Genomic DNA, 23,299 nt, shown 5'->3' with positions numbered 1-23,299 from the left:
AACTCGGCTCCTGAAGTCCTTCAGTTTATATTTGGCTCAAACACACCTCACCATTGAGGTAAAGTTGGTTTAATATTCACACATTCTCCTTAATAATATTAATAATTTCATTTTCAGAGAAGTATTCTTTGCAAATTCTAAAAAGTGTAGGATATCTAAAATTAATCTTATGTTATTAGATCTACAGTATGTCTATTTTGCATAAAGCCTGACAGAGTTTCATCAATAATAGAAGGCCGAATGACTTTTAATCTTTTAACTTAGACTATAGCAATGATTTTATAGTCGTTGTTTAACAAAGTTACTGGACGTGAATTATTTCATAAATTTAGATTTTTATTTGGTTTGGGGATTAACATAATCAAACCTTGGCATAAAGTAGTTATCTGTACCTTCATTATAAACACTTAACAAGAAGGGAGCAGTATTTTTACTGAACATATGGTAAAATTCTGAAATGAAACCGTCAGTGCCAGGAGATTTATTCAGTTTTAATGATTTAATTGCTTCTTCAACTTTTGCTAATGTAATTGGAGCTTCACAAAATGCCTGATCAGCATTCTCCAATTCGAGAGATCCAATTTCTGATTCAAAAAATCTAAAGTATTTTGTCTATTAAATTTAGAGGTGTACAAGTCACTATAAAACTTGGCACAAAAATTAGCAATAGTATTCTGGTCTTCACATAGCGATCGATTAATTATTTATTATATAATTAGCTTTATTTATTATATAATTAGCTTTTTTATTATCTAATTATTATATAATTAGAATTAGATTTTTTGTTGTTGTTGCTTTTCCATTCTAAAAAAATAAGATTTTTGCTCACCTTCTTCCAACCATCTTTTCCGTGATTTAATAAATGTTCTCTCTGCCTTTTTCTGATAAATTTCACCTTGATAAATTCAACCTTTTCACTATCAGACAAAACAGTTTTAGATAGAAAATCTGAAATTTTGCATAGTATATGTTTTTATTAGACATTTATAGCTAAAAAAATCTAATAAAAAAGATAGAAATTACAAAATTAGATATCTTTTTTCTACTGGAATAAGATATTTAGAGATTTGAAATGGGAAAAAAATATGGTCTTTGCAACAAAAATATTTCCTCACCAACAAGGTCAAAAAAGTATCTTTTAAATTAATCATCAAATTTGATCCTATTAAACAATTTTTGAAAAAGTTTCATTTTAATGTTGATGTCAAATGTTCATCTTGTCAATTTCATACTGAAACTGTTTTTTTAATTTATTTTAGGATTGTAATTATGCTGTACAATTTTGGAAACATATTGGCTCATTTAATATTGATAATATACAGCAAGATGTTTCAGTTACTTTTAAAGAAATTATTTATAGATATTATGAATTTGCCTCTACTAAGACAAATGCTTGTTTTTGTTATAAATTTTATTTATTTTCTTTGTAAATTCCATATCCACAAATGCTAATTTACTAATACCAAACCATATTTTCCAATTTTATTTACATTTAATTTCATTATCTTAAAATAAGAAAGCAAACAGAAGTATTTCATTTTGTAATGACTTTAATTTATATACTGTAATTGATTCTTAAATGTCTTACCCTCAAGTTTAAATCATGTTCTTTATTATTATTTTTTTCTTTCTTTCTTTCTCTCTCTTGTATCTTTTTTTATTGACAATGTAATTCATACTCTGTATTGTAAACAAATATTGCTACAAACTTAGCAGCCAAGGACTATCAAAGTCAAATAAATAGTGCTAGTGTTGTTTTGATGTTAAAGTACCATGGTAAACAATGTAGGGTGCATATCACAAGTGTCACAAGTTGTCACTGAATGAATGTGTGAATACAATTTTAAACAACTTTATCTCAATCCTGTCTTAATTACAGCACTGTCTCTATTACAGAATTACAGCAGTTTGAAGGTAATTTTGAAGCCCTTAATAGCTGGTTCAACTACACAGCAGAAATCATTGACAATGGTCACCACAAGGCAGTAATAAAGTTGCAAATATCTGCAATAATGGCAACAACCAAAGAAGAACATAACCCACTGTATGAACAACCAATCTAAAACACAACACATTTGCAGCATTTACCACATATTCATAAATATTTTATTATAAATAAAAACATTCAGTTCAAAGCTACGTTATCTGTAGCATTTAAAATACAGATATTATTACAAATATTACAAAAAGAGAACATGATATTAGTCAATTTCTTCAGTTCCACGTCGGAAGTGAAAATGGAGTAAAATCAAGACATGTGATTCAAATAGTCCTTCAGTATTTGGGGAATGTCCAGACAGTCTATGGAGGACATTTTGTTTTCCTCCGGAAGGAACTTCCATAAGGAAAGTCGCACCTGAGACATCAGTGTTTTTGGACAAACTGTGTATAGAGAGGATTTGATGTTACAATCACATTGAAACACACGCACAAGCACACTAGACACATATGCTGATATTTAAAATATTGTGATGAACATACAATTTCGATATTGTGACGGGCACTTCAAAATACTGCCATATTTTATATTATTATTATTACTTAAACTTTTAGAGTGTTATTTATGAATATTCACATTGTATTTGCAGTGGTGTTCATATCAGTGCCCAATTCTTCAAGACAATTGGTTAATTATTTTAAAAGTGCAAACATTAATATTTTCACAGGTTAATCTGGCCTACTATATGTATATTTATGTACACTTTTTTTTTTTGTATATTTATGTATACTTATTTATGTTAACTTTTTGATTTAGTGGCTAATTCGTATGAATTTGTACGATCTCATTCGTACATTTTAGTACGATTTGCTCATCCACCAATGACATTTGAGTTTAGGGGCGGGGTTTGGTGCCAGGCATCTTTTAAAAAAATCATACGTTTTTGTAAGACTGAACTCGTACGAATAAACCACTAGACTAAACATAAATTGTTATGTTTCCTTGTGAGATCAGGCTGAAATTCTGTGACTATTTATAGAACTATATTATGTGATCTCTGGTAACACATTAAAATCATTGTTGTAACTTTATTACTAGTCGTAAACGATTTAGTAAATGGAGTTATTGTCATGAGCACCAGCGATCTAGCCTGTGCAGATCGCTGGAGAACTAAACATCTGCCAATTTTTAACGAACTACAACTTCCACCATGCAGCTCACACACACCAGTTCCTGATTTCCCCTGATTATACATACACAGCTGGAAGCTCATGATGGACTAATCAGATAAACAATAAACTCAGCACACACATACACATAGTTGCTGAGTCTTGTAAGCTATAAGTGAGGAATTCAAAGTGTTTCCTTGTTTTTGTTGTGTTTTTGACCTTTGCTATGTTTATTGCTTTATGCTGTTTTGCCGCCTGTCCTGACCCTTCGCCTGTACTCTAACTAAGCTTTTGGTTTATTTGCATGTAGGGTTGGGTCGATAGATGATGCCATCATCCATCACTGATGACCGATAGACATCACAATGCCGAGCCGGCATTTTGATCCTCTGCCCCGCACCTGTCGCAGCAGCAACCTGCTCGTGAAAAATAAATACTTACGCCCCATTTACACTAATACTTCATTTTTCAAATACTTCATATTTCATTTTAGAACTAAAACAATCCACGTCCACACTGGTGTTTCACCTAGCTTTTTTGAATAGATCTCCATCCACATTATACTGCTGAAAATGCACATCACGTGACCACACACAAACACACACACACTCTGACATGTTTCACATTAGACATCATACGATGCCAAATACGATGTAACTAATACATCTTTGCACTGTCAAATTTAATCCAGTGACTAATGTTTACTAATGAGCCTTTAATGTAAAGTGTTAGCTATTGTACTTATTGAAATTGAATTATAATTGCAATTTAATTTATTTGAAACATTTATTTACTCTGAACATGGAAAGCAGTACACTTTTTTGGGTTATTTTATACACAATTTTTGGGTATTAAACCTGTTTATAAAAACTTCTGCAATTAATTACAACAGGAAAATGGAATAACATGCACGCACTCACACACACTTTTTATTTATTGTATCTTTAGGATACCTTTCCTTAGGCATAATAATTTTTATGAGATCATATTTTCTATCCCTGAACGCTCTACCTTCAAACATAACCCTCAAAGAAATGTTCTGCATTTTACAAAACATAATGTAATATGATTTATAAGTTGTTTTCTTTGTGAGGCCAAGTAAAATGTCAAATTTGTCATAATTTACAACATCTGTGGGGACATTTGGTCCTCACACTCATACTCACATACACAGGCATTTTCCTGAAGCTGTTTTATTGAGTAGCCATCCCTTATAGATTCAGTGGTTACTGTACAGTACTACACTGCTAAATGCTGCAGAATTGTTTCATCTTAAAATATGGCAAATGAACTTTAATGGGATGAGGCTTTTAAAGCATTTGATATTTAATGAGGCACTTATTATTAGTCCTTTGCTAAAAAATAGTGTATTATATTTCATTTCATAAGTATGCTGTTTTCTAAGAATGCATGAGATCTGTTTTCCAATACACAACCACGTAAGTCATATGCCACCTTCTTGAAATAAACAAAAATTCTGTCCTTACCATGAAAAAGACTTGTAAGATGTGTGTAGCTTAATAGGTAGTGTTTTATTGTTTGTACAGTAAAATCGTTCCACGAAAATCTTCCTTGAAAATGCATGCAATTGTGTTCCATATTTGTAAATGTACATTTTATGAATTGGAAATAGGAAAAAGAGTGGCTAAGGGACTGTCTAAAAAGCAGACACTTTGCATTTAAAGTCCATGTGAATTGAAAGTTGCTGAGACATTTATTTTAGGATGTTGATGTATTTCCAACTGTTTCAATATATTTTAGGTAACGGGGCTTTCTTTTTGCTCATCATTCTCTCATAGCAAACTAACAATAAGAGTGTAGGTTATTGATCTCCTATGGAAGCCTTCAGGTTAACATCAACAGAAGGACCGCCGCTCCAAAGATGGAAGTAGATGGTCAGACTTTGATTGTAGATTATCTAAACAAAACTTTTTTTTTCAGTGGATTAACTTGCACGAATTAATTATTCACTTTGAGAATAACAATGTGAGCTAGCAAAATAAACATTGTAATTTTAAACATTGTATTTTTTTATTTCACATGGAATATTAAGGAACCTGAATTTTGATTGGTAAATGTAGATTATATGTAATTTCATGACATTTTTACTCCAGGTAGAGGGTTTTTACTGTGAAATGTAATTACAAGATTTTGTATGTTTTTTAAAAACAGGAAAACTAATAAAATTTCTTTTAATTTATTATATGAATATATATATATATATATATATATATATATATATATATATATATATATATATATATATATATATATATATATATATATATAAATTATTATGTATTTTTTATTACTTGTTTGTGCTACAAAACAGTTTTTATTCTTTGTACTTCTTAAAATACCAGGAAGCAAATAACACCAAAACAAAGTAAATTTATCATTTATTTGCTGATGAGACTTTGGGTGAAGTACTGCTGTTGTATTATTCATTCATTCATTTTCTTTTCGACTTAGTCCCTTTATCTGAATGAACCGCCAATTTATCCAGCATATGTTTTGCGCAGCGGATGCCCTTCCAGCTGCAACCCATCACTGGGAAACACTCAAACACTCTTATATTCACCTTCTTGCTGTGAGGCGACAGCGCTACCCACTGCGCCACCGCGTTGCTCGCTTTTGTATTATTATGACGATAACTCTGTGAAAAAGATCACAGTATTTTCTATAGATGTATGTGACAGTGGTCACTGCGCATTGTTAATGCTGTTAAAGCAACCTCATAAAATTAACGAAAGTTAGCAACTAAATCAATTTGTTTGAATTGCCGTGAGATAGCATTGGATAGTCACATCAACCTTTCACTGGAAATTTTCCAGCGTTTCTTATATCCAGAGTACCCACGGGGTCTTCAAAGCACTGAAAAAGTCGTAAATTTGCTAATCTCAAATTAAGGCCTTAATAGCCCTGAATTTGGTATACAAAATCTTGGATTTCGTTATAAAGGTCTAATTTTATTCATTTATTTTTGCCTTTCCTAAGAGTAAGTTCATACCGTAACTAAATTACTTAAGTTACTAATGTGGGCTAATTAAAAATTCATGCCGCGTAACGTTGAGTGCACCTTGTGCTTCACGTCATAGCAGAAACCGCAAAAGCATACGCACACGTTACTATGGTTACTAGGCAAGTGAGGTACAGAACAAGATAGTCGCTAGCCTAGTTTGTCAGCTAAAATGGGAAAGTGTCGGTTTAATCCACAGTGGCCAAGGAATCCAAGCTACGGTTGGGTCAAGCCAGTGCCAGGAAATGACCACGACACCTGTTGGTGCCGGTGTGGTCGGAAATCTTTTAAGCTAGCACTGATGTTTGTTACGGCCGTGGACTCCCATATGAGGGGTGCCAAACACACCATGTGTAGTGCTGCTTGTCAGTGCCAACCACCTATTGTGCAGTTCTGTGCACCGGAGACCTCGTCAGTTACTGAAACTGCTTTGGCTATCAGTAATGAAGAAATTTCTACTTTAGAAGCATTGCCACCACAGAGAAGGAACATCCTATCTTACTGTGGCTCAACACCAACTCTGCGGGCAGAGGTGATGTGGGTCCTTAAAAGAATCTCTGAGCACAACTTTTACACATCAAATGAGAACGTTACAGAGGTTTCCTGACTCAGAGGTAGCAGCTATTCTCATGTGGAAGCAACAAAATGGCATCTATTACTCGGATTGGCTCCTTTTATTACTAAAGAACTGACTGACCAGGTCAATAAAGCCAATGGGTTTGTGGTCATGTTTGACGAGAGTCTCAATAACGAAGATAACAAAAAGTAAACAGTTGGACCTTCATATTCGCTACTGGGTGGACAACCAGGCTGTTGCGCATGGATTAAATATAACTGATAATTGAAATAAAATGTTTTATTTAATTCAAGTAGCCCACTTGTACATAATTCTTTTCTAGGGTTCAAAATTTATACAGATTTGACATTTCCCCTCATACTTCTGTCAGAATGGATACGAAGTTGGCATTGAATTTCATTTGAAATGGTATTAAAAAGCCTTGAATTTCATTTGAAGGATCCTGGGGGTACCCATGCATACAATATGGTCAATTCAAAAAGCAACAAGGCCAAATTTGGGCTGTCAGTAAACATTTAATAGATTACCAACAATATAGTCTACAAAAAGACTAGTAATTGAATGGAGAGGAATGACTGATTACACACGGTCTAATCTGTCTGTTTGATAGCTAGTCTATTTTTGGACTGTTGCAAGACGTCTGTTTCATTGACAACCCAAATTTAGCCTTGTTTTAAGTCTATGTTTGTACATCTATTTATTGTGTGTTTTTAATACAAAGTTGCTTGTGGGTATATAATTAATTACATTTTCTAGAAAAGCAGCCAGAGCATTGTTGGCAGTGGCTTAAGAGATACTGAGTGAACAAAATTAAAGCTTTGTTTAGGTCTTAAAAAGATTATTTGAGTGTAAAAAAAAAAGTGTATTTGAGACTTACCTCTCTCTTTGAGCAGTAGCACCACTGCTTCATTCTCACTGGTGGTTTTATCTCCAACTAAAGTGGGTAGGTAAACATTTGCTCCAAAGTCTATGAGCAGCTGAATGTATTCCAGCCCACAGCCATGTCTCAGACACATCTCCAAAACAGTTTTAGGCTCTTTGATCCTGGCAAGCATCTTTTCCTCAGTACAGTTGTAGTCTGGGTTGGCTCCAAACTGCAGCAACAATTTAAAACATTCCAGATGACCATAAACGGCTGAAATGTACAGTGGTCCTCGGCAGGCTGTGGCATTTAAGGCCCAGTCTGGCATTTTGGGCTTGACATCTACATCAGCGCCATATTGTAGGAGCTCCCTCAGGATGTCCACATCACCCTCTCTGGCCGCAGTCAACACAGGGGAGCAGTTGTTATGTGGGCTTCCATTAGGGTCTGCGCCAGCTTTTAATAAAGCGACAACACAATCTATGTGTTTGCCAGAGACGGCTGTGAAAAGTGGCGTTTGAGCTTTGACATCAAGACTGTCGACCTCTGCCCCGTGATCCAGGAGGACATCCAGACAGCGTAGGTGACCCTGAGCAGCTGCCGTGCGCAGTGGAGTGACCGGGATCCCCCAACCACTGCGGTTGTTGATGCACTTTCTGTATTGTTCTTGAGACAAGAGTTCAGTAAGGAGTTTGTCATTGTCTGTAAAGACAGCTTGATTCAGTTCGTGACTGCAGTTGGTGTCTTCCTCCTCATCCTCTTTGGGTTGAAGAAGAGAAAAGATCTTAGAGATGTCCATCAAACTCATGCTGGAGGACTTATCCTGAAGCACTCCTCAGCAAACTGCTCGAGTCTCCATGTCATCAAACATACAGACAGATAAAGAAGGAAGTTAAATTTAAGTTAAGGAAGAAAGAAGGTGTTAAAATTACCATTCAAGCTTAACAGTGACTACGTTTACATGGACATAAGCGAATTGTTGGCCTTAATCTGAATAAGACAGCAATATGATTAAGGTGTTTACATAAGTTGCTTTTTGAATGTTCTTTTCATGATCCCGTTTTACATGTTATACCACATAATTCGATCAACGTCATTACATCATAACGCTATCCACATTTTCTCCAGAGTAATTTGGGGTGTTTTATTTTTAATTTGTAGACTTTAACTACAGTTTGGCACTTTCACTTTCATTCAGCAACATTTCATGCATGCCCCCCTTTACAAACGACATATCATATGTGAGTATGAACTACTGGAAGAGTATCGTTTTAATGGAATTTGATACGAATAGGCAAATGGTGCCGAATGGGAGAAAAAAATCTCGGTATTTCATGAAGCATGTGTGTGTGATCCTTCACTGACTCTGTAAGTGCAGAGAATAGTGTCAAAAAGCTGTGTGTGCACGGAATATCCTATCACCAAATGCGGCGAAAATCCTACATGACAGTAATGGTTTGATTGGGGTGTTTACATGTCTGTACTCCACTTCAATAATGCGACTAAAATACTCCACATGTTTTAATTTGATTTCTGTTTAGTTCAATTATGACCTTAATTGGATTAAATGAATAAAAAATAGCTGTTTACAAGGTAGACTCTTAGGGCCCTACCATACACCCGGCGCAACAAAGTGCAAGATGTGTTTGCCACGATGTGTTGCTATTTTCAGACCAGCATAACCCTAAATTTTCTGTTTTGCGGTACATCGTTTAAATGGCAAATTAATTTGCGCCACTTTGTGGACTCATGTGTGTTTCGGTTTAGAAAAGAGGTGTGTTAGGGCGCATTGTTGGCGCATTGCTATTTTGAGGAACTAAAAATGTTAGCTTACACATTGCTTAATACACACAGAAAGTACAGCAATACACAAATATCTTTACAAATGAAAAAGAATTAAAGCAATAAAATAATACAAAAATTATTATTTTCTACATAAATATAAAAACTATACCTCCATGCCTTCATTTAGGGGGGCTTTTTTCAGTTTGTTCGTGACAACTTGCTTTTGTATAATGTTGTTATTATTATTTATTTATTATTATTAATTATTTTTTTTTTTGTATTATTTATTATACGCATATTTATGTTTGTTATTTTAAAAACAATCTGATTTGTCCACCTGTTTTTGGACCATATGGGGCATAGCACGTGTGTTTGGATATATACATTTTTTGACCACACTTTGTTATTATTGTTCATTTATTAGTTTGCTGGAAAGTAGAACGGAATTTAGAAATGGTTTTGAAACAAATCTGTGCACTTAACAAACAAAATTAATTATTTAGGCGAACAGATGTCTTCAGGGGAGTGAGGAAGTAAAGAGGCCAAATAGAGGAGGCTCATTCTTTATCCTCGTGCTGCAGATGGTCTGTTTAACTGTTTTCTCACTAGTGACATATTGTTTTTCCACTTTCCACAAAGTCCGTCATGTAAATAGCAAATGCGCCATGGCACAACGCAACTCACTCTTAAAGGGAATTGGGGATGAGCCTCTCATTGGTTTATTCTCAAAAGCACACCCTTAACTCATTAAGAGAATAAGCTCAACCCTGTTAGACCATGCACCATGGCACAGAGCATATTTTTCCGTCTTTAAAATAGCAAAAGTGTATTTGGACACGCCCTTAATGCTTTTGTGACAGACGCTTCAGACTTTGCGCCTACATTGTTAAATAAGAGCCCTTAATCAGAGTATTTCCTTAACTGTATTAAAATCAGATTTTTGGTGTCCATGTAAACGTACTCAATGTCTTAAAAGTTTTTATATTTGAATTGTAATGTGGACACAATGTTTCTTCTTCTTCTAAGAATCACAGATTTTCAGACAAACAGAATAACTTTGAACTTTAAATACACTAAATGTCTGTTACACTCTAAACACTTCTGGGTTGTTGTTAATTTTTTTCAATTAAAATTAAATTACACCTAAACCAAGTATTATTATTATTATTACTTTTGGCGACGCAGTGGTGCAGTAGGTAGTGCCGTCGCCTCACAGCAAGAAGGTCGCTGGTTCGAGCCTCAGCTGGGTCAGTTGGTGTTTCTGTGTGGAGTTTGCATGTTCTCCCTGCGTTCGTGTGGGTTTCCTCCGGGTGCTCTGGTTTAACACACAGTCCAAAGACATGTGGTACAGGTGAATTGGGTAGGCTAAATTGTCTGTAATGTATGAGTGTGTATGGAGGTTTCCCAGAGATGGGTTGCAGCTGGAAGGGCATCCGCTGCGTAAAACATGTGCTGGATAAGTTTGGTGGTTCATTCCGCTGTGGCGACCCCGGATTAATAAAGGGACTAAGCCGACAAGAAAATGAATGAATTATTACTTTTGTTTTTCCATTGATTGCATAGAAGAACCATGTCTAAAATGTTCAAAGATGTTCGTAAAGGGATAGTTCACCCAAAATCTAAATTCTGTCAGCATTTACAACCTTTCTTTTGTTCTAAACCTTTATGAGTTTCTTTCAGCACCAACAGTTACCAACAATCATAAAAATATTCTTTGACTTTGACTCTTTGATCCTTTTGTGTTCCAGAGATGAAGAAAGAAACTTAAATAAGTTTTGAAGGTGAAGAGAAGAACTTGAAGGTGAGTATTTTTTTTTTTCATTTCACTTTAATGGAACCGTTACTTCCAATAAATAACCTTTATTTAGTCTTTAAATGTTTTAAACAATATTTTGGAGTAGTTATTAAATTAAATGCATCCTTTCCTTTACATATTTTGTTGTTTATGGGTAACTTGCAACTAGCATGTCAATTAGCAAGCATTGACTATTAGAAGACTGTGTTTAGTATCTCCTAACACTTTTTTGTGATGCTTTACCAACTGACAACCTGCTGACAATAAACGATTCTGCAACAACATGTCAATTACATTTATTAAACGAGTAAAATTTTAAATGAAAATCATTACATTTATTTGTCTTGTAAAAAAATTCTAAATTAGCAAATTCTCACTTAAGAAGATTCTAAATGGTCTTGTTTCCATACTCAACACAGTTTTCAACTCGGTTTTACTGTAAATTTGAAAATATTTAAATGGAATATACTGGAAAATATCTAACTAATACTATACATTTTATTTTTGACTTTTTTTTGTTTTATTTTTATATGCTCTTAATTATTTTTACAGTTGTGGCAGATATACATCGTCCCTCCTCTAGTACAGCCAACATAGGACAAAAAACAATGTGTGTTTGATAACAACAAATCAACATTTATGTACAGTTGGGGATTCCAGTACTTGCATATGCTGATACAAATATCTCAGAAACAGTGTTTTAATGTGTTTTAATTGTGATGAGGTTTAAGTGTAACACACTTTCACACTATTAGGTTATTAATGTGAGGAATCATGCAACACGGAAGACTGGGGGAAGGGCTGCTGAATATTTAGCTTGGCCAGGACAAAAAAATTATATAAGAAATTTGTTTAAAAAGATTATATACAAATAAATGTACAAACAGAAAGAGATATATATTTGATAAATATTAGATAAATGTGTATTTTATCAAATAGATGCAGCATTACAAATTGGAGGAGCATAAAAGTCTTCTTTGAAAACATTAATAATCTTAATCATTTGATTTTCACAAGCTCTGTTTCCATCCAAAGTTTGAATTAAACTTACAGTTGAAGTCAGCATTATTACCCACCCCCCCTGAATTATTAAAGGGGCTAATAATTTAGATTTTTAAAGGGTTTTTAAAAAATTAAAACTTGGTTTTATTCTAGCCAAAATAAAACAAATAAGACTTTTTCGAGAAGAAAAAATATTATCAGACATACTGTGAACATTTCCTTGCTCTGTTAAACATCATTTGGGAAATATTTAAAAAAGGAAAAAAATTCAAAGGGGTCTAATAATTCTGACTTCAACTGTATGTGTAAAACTGAAATATCGCCAAAACATTTGCAAATAAATCACTGTTTCCTTCCACTGAGTCAAAGAGAACAAAATCGTCACTTCCTGATGAACTGGCGGCAAATATCAAAAAGAAAAATTTAATTTTTCACAATTCACTGTGGGACTTTTTATATAATTAAATAGAAGTCTCAGAAGATTCAAACACCACAATAAAATGTGAGGTTATAATACCGAACCACTTTGATGAAAGACTTAATGACAGATGGCTAAGGTTTAGAATGACTAAAACATTGCAAAAAGATGAGTTACAAGGGGGTCGATTCGCTTTTTTGTCTATTAATGATGTCCCATCATGCCTATTTTTGCTATTTCATGATCTGTTAAAACAACATCACATTTTTTGATGCGCATCCTGGAGTTTATTTGCTTCATCGTAGTTTATACGCATTTCTTCTTATCGAATAAATCATTCATATTACACACTTGTGCTCATACGTTTTTTAAAAAAAGCAAAATTTATGCACATTTTGTCATTTCCATTAAGCATTTTTATGTGATAGTTAAAAATGCGCATATAAATAGGATGATGAAAAAATAGCTACAGTCAGTTTGCCAAATGTGATCTTTAACAACAATGGCAGTTAGTGACTATTTCAGAAACAAACAAACAAATATCGTAGCGCTCCTCCAAGCAGAGACCGAGGATCCTTCAAATGCAGGTTATGACATTCTGCAATCAAATAGAATTTCGCATAATTGTAGCTTACCTGTACAGTGTGTAGTATCCACAAACTAAAACGCATGTAAACTCTGTAGCAGCGAGAGTCAGTAAGACACCAACAGATCTGAGCAGCCACAGGCGCTAAGTTTAGGCCACAAATGGATCGGCCCAAACTTCCATTCTTGGAGGGCCAGAGGAATGAGTTATAATTAGAAAGGTGATAGACCTGTGACAGACACAGACAACATGGCTGTCAGTGTAACAAGCCTCGCTGTAATGGGATCTGTATTGGAAGATTCATTGAGAAGTTTTGCCAAACAACAAGGTGTTAGTGAAAGAGTGAAGGCTGTAGCTTGTGTTGTAATCTCAGAGTCATTCAGTGTTTCTGTCATGATAACTGTGTGCTGCAGCTGTTGGGCTGTCGGGAGCTGTAGATGACTCAGCTGCTGATGTACCTACAGTCCTGAGAGACAAATGTTCTGCAGTTATTTTTGTTTTCATACTGTCTGGGAGTTCTCTACAGTTAAACCATGCTATTTTAAGTTTCAAGATAACACTACAGATTGTTTTAATGGATTTTTATTACATTTTCATATTTTTCATTTAATTTTAAGAGGAATTAAACTATGATCCATCTGCTCACTGACTTTAAAGAATAAAGTGAGCCATTGCTATATATATATATATATATATATATATATATATATATATATATATATATATATATATATATATATATATATACATATATATATATATATATATATATATATATATATATATATATATATATATATATACACACACACACAGTTGAAGTCAGAATTAATAGCCCCTTTAATTTTCTTTTTTTATATATATATATATTTCCCAAATGATGTTTAACAGAGCAAGGAATTTTCACTGTATATCTGATAATATTTTTTCTTCTAGAGAAAGTCTTATTTTTTTATTTCAGCTAAAATAAAAGCTATATATATATATATATATATATATATATATATATATATATATATATATATATATATATATATATATATATATATATATATATATATATATATATATATATGTATGTAGGGTGAAGAATGCCACAACTTTGAAAATCTGTATATAATCAAAGAAACATGACGAAACCTTGAGTACTTAATCAATGTGAAGAGTACTAAGCAAAGTTTTTTTTTTCAGTAGAAAACAAGTTCATTGATGTTCAATATGACCCCTTCCAGACACTCGAGTGACATCAACCTGAAAGTTGTGGTGCTCTTGTTTGAATCGCCCTGTATAATATACAGTAGGCGGCACAGTGGTTCAGTGGTTAGCACTGTCGCCTCACAACTGTATCAATTTCATTTGAAACTACATACAATAAGTTATTTAAAATTGTAATAAATATTTGCCAATTGAATCACTTGAACATTTTTTTACATTTTAATAAATGCCGCCTTGATGAACAAAAAAACTGACCCTAAACTTTTAACTGTATGTATATACTGTATAAATATTACAGTTTAAAATTATAATTTCTGAATAAAAGTGTGTTTTTGTTGTTTTTTCTTAAGATCTTACCCTGAACATTTGAAGCAAGTGTGGATACAAAGCATTGTGGATACAACTGGATAACTGTAAAAATGTTAAAATCCCCAGAGCATGATGGGATCACCAGTTTAAGAAAGTTGAGTAAGTTCACTTAATTTAGTTTCCTCAGGGTGCTCCGGTTTCCCCCACAGTCCAAAGACATGTGCTATAGGTGAATTGAATAAACTAAATTAACCGTAGTGTATGTGTGTGAATGAGTGTGTATGAATGTTTCCCAGTACTGGGTTGCAGCTGGAAGGGCATCCATGTGTAAAACATGCTGGATAAGTTGGTGCTTCATTCTGCTGTGGTGACCCCTGATTAATGAAGGGACTAAGTCGAAGGAAAATGAATAAATTAATAATTGTAAACTAACAACTGAAAAATATACTGTATACTTGAATTTATTTATTTATTTATTTATTTATTTATTTATTTATTTATTTATTTATTTATTTATTTAGTTGAAGTCAAAATTATTCACCCTTGTGTGAAATCTATTCTTTTTAAAATGTTTTTCATGTGATGTTTAGCTGAGAAGGCGCAGAAAAGAATTAAATTGAAGTTGAAAAGAATTTATATTTCACAGGAGGGCTAATAACTTTGACTTTATATCTGTGTGTGTTTGTGCATGTGTGTATGTGTGTGTGAAAAATATACTTAAGTTCAGGCTTTATTTTCTGGAAGCTTGCATTAAGCACTGACACAAAATATGAACCAAATTTGCACTATTTAAGGTGTTTTTATTTTCAATGTTAAAGCAGATGATTTATTCAACAATTTATTATTTTCTAAGTGACAACTGGTCCTTGAAAACAAACACGTTATAAAGAATCGCATACTGTATATTTTAATTGAATTTCTTTCCTATTGATTTCTTCCTGAGGTAAAAGTCTTACACAAGGGTTTAATCTGAAGAAAGATTCCAGGGCTGCCATTGGATTAGAGGCACAATGGAGCACATTAACTAGGGGTAATCCTGGCGAATATCGCAAATCCTTTCATATGACTCTGACGAGAGCAGAACCCTACAAGAAGACACTGGTCAGGAGCTAAAAAAAAATACAGCCAAATGTCTGTGAGTATTGATTAAATGTTTATTACTATAAAACAGAGTATTTTAGTTTTTAAGTAATAAATAAATGTTGATCTTGCATAAAGAATATATACAACCAAAGCAGCAAGATATTTAAATAATGTTGTTTATTTTTTATTTATTTTTTTGCTTTATATCTGACTAGTCAAATGTTTGAAAGATTTTTTTGTTTTGTTTCTGAAAAAGTCGTTTAAGAAGTCTTACCAATACCTTTATCTTTTTTTTTCTTCAAATACTTGTGTTTTACTACATATATTTATTGAAGCTGTTTGTTGTCTGGGTTGAACTGAATTGAATGTGGTGGTTGACAGCTTATTTTCACAGTCTAAGATTTCTGGCCTGGACCAGTTTGGTTCACTTTAATGTTGTTGTAAAACACAATTTTCTTTAAACCAAAATAAATCTATACATAATTATATTAAATTTAAAGATCTAATTATGTAAATGTTCTAGATTTGATGTCCAGTTAATACTTATCTCCAGTGCACTTCATATAAAAACATTTGTAGAATTATTTTGGGGTCATTAGTCAATATTATATGGAGCTAATAATATGCCAAAACAATCTGAATTTGAATTGTGTTATTTTGAGTTATTGACCATTGTAATTTAATAAATCAGATTTTTTACATGCTTTTAAAAATTGTTTTGAATATGAATTTCTTAACTTGAATATTGAACTTTATTGACAATTTTTCAAGGCTGAATTTTTTATTGACGCATTTTCAAGCTTCAGATATTTTTGTGTTCTGAATTCATAGACTGCAGATATCCAGTTTGTACAAATTCAGTTTCAAGTTTAAAGAAATTCAGAACATCAAATTCAATGTCCTAAAATTCAAAAGCAGAAATTCAGATCGTGAAATTCAGATTCAGCAGAAAGTCGGTCAGGGGTGATCAACAGGGAAGAGTAGACGATTATCGAAATCACCGACACAATTCTTCTGCAAACTGACTATTGGGGGTCAGCTATTTTCAGTAGTTTGGTGTTTTTTTATCTACATATAGCCTAATGTAAACTTAAACTCATATGCATTTTAATAGCGGGGAACAAATGCGAGCACGTTGTTGCTTCATGATCGCTGACTTGAAGTTGAAAGCTATAAACACATTTATTAAACCAGCCTCAAATCTCAGAGTGTCCTCGTGTAAGTGCGCAGAAAGGATGTTCATCTTTAAGTATAGGGAAGGCTGCTTTCTGTTTTGGTCACATAAAACAAACATTATGTTGAAAACTTAAGTTAAGAAATTCAAATTCAAGTTAAGAAATTCAAATTCAAAACAATTTTAACGGCACATACAAATTCAAATTTATTAAATTACAATTTTCATAAAATCAATTGAACTCAATTCAAATTCAGATTGTTTTGGCATTCTATTAGCTCCATAATATTAGGGCTGCACAATATATCATTTTAGCATCGATATCGCAATATCTGCATTCGAAACAGTCACATCACAACATCTACAGTGTGGAGTTTTAATATATGTATTATTATAGTTGATCAGCAATGAAGAATGTACAGTGTTTGCATTTTACGTTACATTTGATTATTCAATAACAGGGGCAGCAAAAAAATAGCCATATGTATGAGGTGGCGCTTCTTGTAATGGCAGATTGAACAAATATCAAAGTTGCAATTTTAGAAATATATGTGCTCTCAATAAAAGAAATACATCTTATGACATTTTGATGCATTTTTCCCTCTTCATTTACAAATATCATGATATATTGATTTGTTGAATATCATGATGGTTTTCTTGTGATATATCGCTGATATCATTATCTATTATTATCGGGGGGAAAATATCATAATATCGTATCGTATTACTGTACATGAATATCTGACTACTTATTTCACTTTTATCTTTGCACTTATTTTATTTATTTGTTCTTGCAATTTCTGTGATTCACTCTACAAGATTATTCTAATCGAAGTTAATGATTTTTTTCCAAATGGAGTTATTCAAGTCATCTGCCAAAATTGTATTCATATCCCAATATATATTGCTGCAAAATAAAATATTGCGATATCAGATTTTTCCAGTATTGTGCAGCTGTAATTGATTCAATCAATCAATCAATCAATCAATCAATCAATCAATCAATCAATCAATCAATCAATCAATCAATCAATCAATCAATCAATCAATCAATCAATCACTCAATCAATCAATCAATCAATCAATCAATTCAAAAGCAAATGCTTCTCTGGTCTTCTTTCTTTCTTTCTTTCTTTGTTAATTTAGCTAGCTAACTAGCTTGGATCGGCAAGGCAAGTTTATTTATGTAGCATATTTCACCCACAATGGTAATTCAAAGTGCTTTACAAAAGAATAAAAGAAACAAGAGAATTAAATTGATTAAAAACAGATGAAAATGTGTTAAAACAGGTTTTAAAGGAATGAAAAATAAAAGAAAGACATAATAGTGTGATCTGCCAGATGTAGCAAAGTGCTCATTCAGTAAATGTGTTAAGATGTGTTAGTCTCGATTTGAATGTACCTAATGTTGGAGCACATCTGATCTTTTCTGGAAGCTGATTCCAGCAGCGGGGGGCCCATCCTGATTTGACTGAACTTCTGCAATTTTGAATTTACTTGATCATAATGATCGGTTTGTATTCAGTGAACATATCTGTATTGCATTTAGGTCCTAGGCCATTTAGTGACTTGTAGACAAGTAGCAATACTTTAAAATCTATTCTGAATGTAACTCGGAGCCTGTGCAAAGACCTGAGGACAGGTGTGATGTGCTCTGATTTTCTCGTACTGGTCAGAATCCTGGCTGCAGCGTTCTGGATGAGCTGCAACTGTCTGACTGTCTTTTTGGGAAGCCCAGTGAGGATTGAGCATCTAATTCTTGCAATGTTTTTGAGATGATAGCATGCTGATTTACTAACTGATTTGACATGACTACTGGAATTCAGATCTGACTCCAGAATCACATATTCACTAAAAAGTATTCACTAAAACGTTTTCACTTAACACTTATATTGGTTTAAAAAAAAAACATTTTCCCCGTAATTAAAAACTTTGGTGAATACAAAATGTTGATACATGTTAAAGATTTTTAAAGTGATAATTCAAAATTAAAATAACAAAAAAAGGTATATGATTTTCGACATTTTATAAAATGCATTTGAAATCAAGAATCTGTGATTTGATCATTCTGTTTAACTCATTTTAAGTCTGCATTCTATCGTATCAAATTAACGGGGTGTAGATACCAATATTGTGCCTGAAGACATCAAGCTTATGTCAACAGAGAAAGACCACCACATTTTTTTCAGTACATTAACTTTTATGAATTAATTAATCACCAAAAAAACAAAAACAAAAAAAATTGTGCTAGCAAAATAAACACTGCAAATTTTGATTTCACACTGACATTAATTTTGATAATACAAATAAAAAACTAAGGCAGCACTGTGACTCAGTGGTTAGCACTGTCACCTCACAGCAAAAAGGTCGCTGGTTCAAGTCCCGGCTGGACCAGTTGCTGTTTCAGTGTGGAGCTTCCCCCAAAGACATGCGGTATAGGTGAATTGAATAAACTAAATTGACCGTAGTGTGTATGTTAGAGTGTATAGGTGTTTCCCAGTACTGGGTTGCGGCTGGAAGGGCATCTGCTGTGTATAACATAGACTGGAATAGTTAGCGGTTCATTCCTCTGTGGTGACCTCTGAAATAGAGACTAAGCAGAAGGAAAATGAATGAATAAATGAAAAAAGAATGAAGAGGAAACAAGGAGGTGAGTGTATCTGTACAAAAGTTTAATGAATAGAGCAAACTAAAAAAAAATTCTTAATGAGTGATTTAAAAAAAAAAAAAGTTCTCATCATTTCTCATCATAATTGTAAACAAACAAAAGAAAAGCAGCACAGTCGAACACAATGGGTGTGCAAAGAACTTTGATATAACAGGTAAATATTCCAACCATGATGATTCAGGTAAGGGGCCAGTTGAGGAGTCGTGAAGTGACAACAAGCGTAGACGGTGACTGAGTGTCAAGTGCCAATGATTAATAATCAGGTGATTGAGAATGTGCTTGGACAGAAGACCTTGCCCCAAATAGTGGATGCAGTGGATAGCCAGACTAGGTCCCCAGGTTAGTAGGTTGGAGCAGTGGAACCAAAGTACTGTTTGTGCCTCCAAACCAGCTTCTGAAGGTGTACATGAGCCAGGTCCCAGATTTCACGAAACCAGTGTTCCTCGGGTGAAACATCACACTGTTGTTCTGACCAGGGAAACCAGAGGTGGCTGATACTTTTGGGTGTATTGAAAGAGTGGTAAACTGGTGGTAAACTGAGTGAGTTGTGTGTATATTCAGCACAGGGGAGGCATGGCAATAGGTTCAGCAATATCCTCCCAGCTCTTGAATCTTACACTCAGTCTGGTTGTTGATTTGTGGGTGATTTTCCATATTTTGAGTAGGAAGAAACTTGGCATACTCACAAGATGGTCACATCTGATCAGGTCTGTCGGGGATGGTGAAGTTGAATTACAGAGGCTTGATAGGTGTTCAGGCGTTTGGCCTCACGGGACATTTCAGGTTGAGTTGGTCAGTTGTAGATTTTGATTAATGATTTGCTCCCTCCAACCAGTATCTCCATTACTTTAAGTTAAGTTGGATAGCGTGCAGTTCTCGGTTCCAGATGTCTTTTTAAAAAATGTTTATACTTTTTTGTTTTGATTGGACAGGGGATATTACAGACAGGGAGCAGAGAGAGAGGGGGCAGATCCCTTGTGCCATTGCGAAACACAGTAACGAAACACAGTGCGAAACTACAAGGCTATTGACACCAACAGGGACAGTTTCTTAGAGAAGGCACATGGATTCAAGTCTGGAGGTCCTCTGATGTACTGGGAAAGCACAGCTCTCTCTTCTATGGTGGAGGCATCCACCTCAATGATAAAGGATTTCTCAGGATCTGGGAGAGCAAGAACAGGAGTTGTAATGAAGGATTCCTTGAGTTGCTGGAAGAAACTTGGGGACAGAGACTTATTATTTAGCATAGAGGTTAGAGGAGTAGTCACTTCACTGAAGTCTGAATGAAGGGACAGTAGAAGTTGGAGAAATTCTGAGAAATCTCTGTAGTTCTTGGATGGCTTTGCCATATTGGTGATCTATAATGATCCTCGTGGAGCTGATGACATATTGAACAAACTGGATGGTGGTAAAGTGGAACTCGCATGTCTCTCCATTAAGATATAGTTGGGGCTGTCTCAGTTTAAGGAGGACATGCATAACTTGGTGGCAATGCACTACCAGGTTCCAGGAGTATCAGAATGTTTTCCATGTAGTCGATGTGTAGAAAAACTCCTGAAAGACCTCATTCATATAATTTTGGAAGATGGAAGGCAAGTTAGCCGGCATCGCATGGTGAGTGGTAGGAGTGATGAATGCAGTTTTCCACTCATCTCCTTTGCGTATACCGATAAAGCCTAATTTGCTGAAGATATGAGTCTGTGGAACTTGTGGAAAGCTTCTTCTGCAGGGCTTCAAGACTCCATCCTTTTTCCCCAAGAATAAGAGTCTTAAAGCGACAGATGATGTCAATGGTCAGATGAAACCTTTGTGAAGAGCCTCATATAAAAACTCTGTCTCGGGATGGACAAAGGGTCGATTTTTCTTTTTGGTAGGATAGCATCAGGTAGCAGGTTGATGACACAGTCCCCTGGAAAATGTGGTGGTAATTTGGTTGCTGCTTTCTTGTTGATTTTGTTTAGGAATGGCCTATAGCCTGCTGGTATCTCTACCACTTTAAATGTTTCTGGGCTCTTGACATTGGTAGATTGCAATTGAAGGGAGGGTTTATTGGAGTGTACTGGTTTAGGTGGGTTCTGGAGACAGTTAATAAAACCATCATCATTACAAAGAACATGTTACTGGTTTTCCAGTTTTCATGGAGAGCCAGTGGTGCGCCAAGATTACATCCACCTTAGAGCCCTCCAACAGTGAAAAATATCATTCTTCTCAATCAAGACAGCTAATCTAGAGATGTAAATTTGGTGATGCATGCATTACCCTGCAACACCCAAGTGACTTACCCTAGATCGTGGATATTTCAAGTGCCTGGGAGTGTTTGAGTGGATGATGTTTGAGTCTCTTGAGTGCAGGTAGTGAAATGAAGTTTCCAGTTGAGCCGAAGTCGAGAAGGGCCTTGACTGGTACAGAGCAAGGTGAAGCAATTATTTGAACTGCGATGGCTATCGGACTGGATATTTCAGGGAGTAGTTAAATTTTAGTAACTGTTTTGTTCATTTGTGGATACTCGCAAACACAACAAAATCTTGCTTTTATAGAACAAGTAAAACTTTCACTCAGTCATTTGCCATCTCAGTCTGATTTTTATGTAGAAATGCATCACCAAAATAATAAATGAATCTCAGAACAAAGTCTACATACATGTTCTACTGATTTTCTATATGTGTTGCTGACAGATCATTGAGAATATTGATGTGTCGATGTCGTAAACTATTAAAAATGTTTGTGAATGGTTGCGTGTTATACTGAGGATCCTGTCCACACCCATAAACATGATGTATCACAAAACTAAACATGATTGGTTGGATAACCTGTCAGTCATGCAACAGTCATCAGTCTGAGGGCTGGCTATGCAAGACTAGTAGATTCGTGACATCCAATGTTTTCACAGACACACTTAATTGTATATTGTGTAAATATAAACTATTTTTTTTATTTTGATGGCTGCAACCTATTCCTTTAAAAAAAGTGGGGATACAGGCTAAATAAGAATGAAAAGATAAAAGAATAATATAAAAAAGAAATGTTGTTTTTAAAACAGATTTTCACTGCATTAATAACTACACAGTTACCTTTAAACAAAAGAAGATGCAGCACAACATCAAATACTTTTAGTTCATCTTGGATTTGCACACAGACGCTACTATCCTCCACAATGGTGACACAAAAAATGTTTTACAGTATTTTGCTGTTTTTTTTCTTGACCTTACGGTAAAATACCGGCAGCTGTGGTTGCCAGTAATCTACTGTTTTTAACATTTTACATTCGTAAATTCAATTTACAGAATATTTTTGTTAAAAATACATCCCACAGTCTGTATTTTTCATCGAACACATTTAACCCCTTAAACCCCAGAGCAAAATCCTCACTAGTGTCCTCACTACAGAGGGTTGAACACTCAGACAGTGATGAAGTTAATGAGATAATTGTGTCTAATTAAAGGAGGATTGATAATTATTGATGAACAACTGTTAACAGCAGAATCACTGAAGAAAATAAAACACACACTAAAAAAGATTTTTCAGATGAAATCAACTGAAAATAAAACTCTAAATAAAATAATAATTAATAAAAATAAAACAAATTACACAATAAAAAATGTTATTTGTCAAGATCTCAGCAGAGATCATTAAACAACTCCACAAACACCAGGAGCTTCACTTATTACTGAAATTTGACTTTGTCACGTGAGCAAAAG

General features: G+C 34.1%; 1 protein-coding gene across 1 annotated transcript; it reads right to left on the bottom strand.

Annotated features, from left to right (window-relative positions):
- Positions 1–1,574: 1,574 nt before the first annotated feature.
- On the bottom strand, positions 1,575–13,306 carry asb12b (ankyrin repeat and SOCS box-containing 12b). Its single transcript, XM_056472759.1, has 3 exons — positions 13,202–13,306; positions 7,582–8,419; positions 1,575–2,382 (listed from the first exon to the last, which is right to left on the bottom strand). The coding sequence occupies exons 2-3, from the start codon at positions 8,372–8,374 to the stop codon at positions 2,249–2,251; spliced, it is 927 nt and encodes a 308-aa protein (XP_056328734.1). The 5' UTR covers positions 8,375–8,419; positions 13,202–13,306; the 3' UTR covers positions 1,575–2,248.
- Positions 13,307–23,299: the final 9,993 nt, after the last annotated feature.

Source organism: Danio aesculapii, chromosome 14 (genome assembly GCF_903798145.1).
Source record: "Danio aesculapii chromosome 14, fDanAes4.1, whole genome shotgun sequence".
NCBI classification, from domain to species: Eukaryota; Metazoa; Chordata; class Actinopteri; order Cypriniformes; family Danionidae; genus Danio; species Danio aesculapii.
Note: the sequence above shows the minus strand (reverse complement) of the source record. Positions and strands in the feature narration are given on the sequence as shown.

Coding starts and splice junctions, on each gene's coding strand:
- asb12b (XM_056472759.1), bottom strand. CDS start 8,374: ATGAGTTTGATGGACATCTCTAAGATCTTTTCTCTTCTTCAACCCAAA. Junction 2,383..7,581: donor GCTACTGCTCAAAGAGAGAG/GTAAGTCTCAAA, acceptor CTCTATACACAG/TTTGTCCAAAAACACTGATG.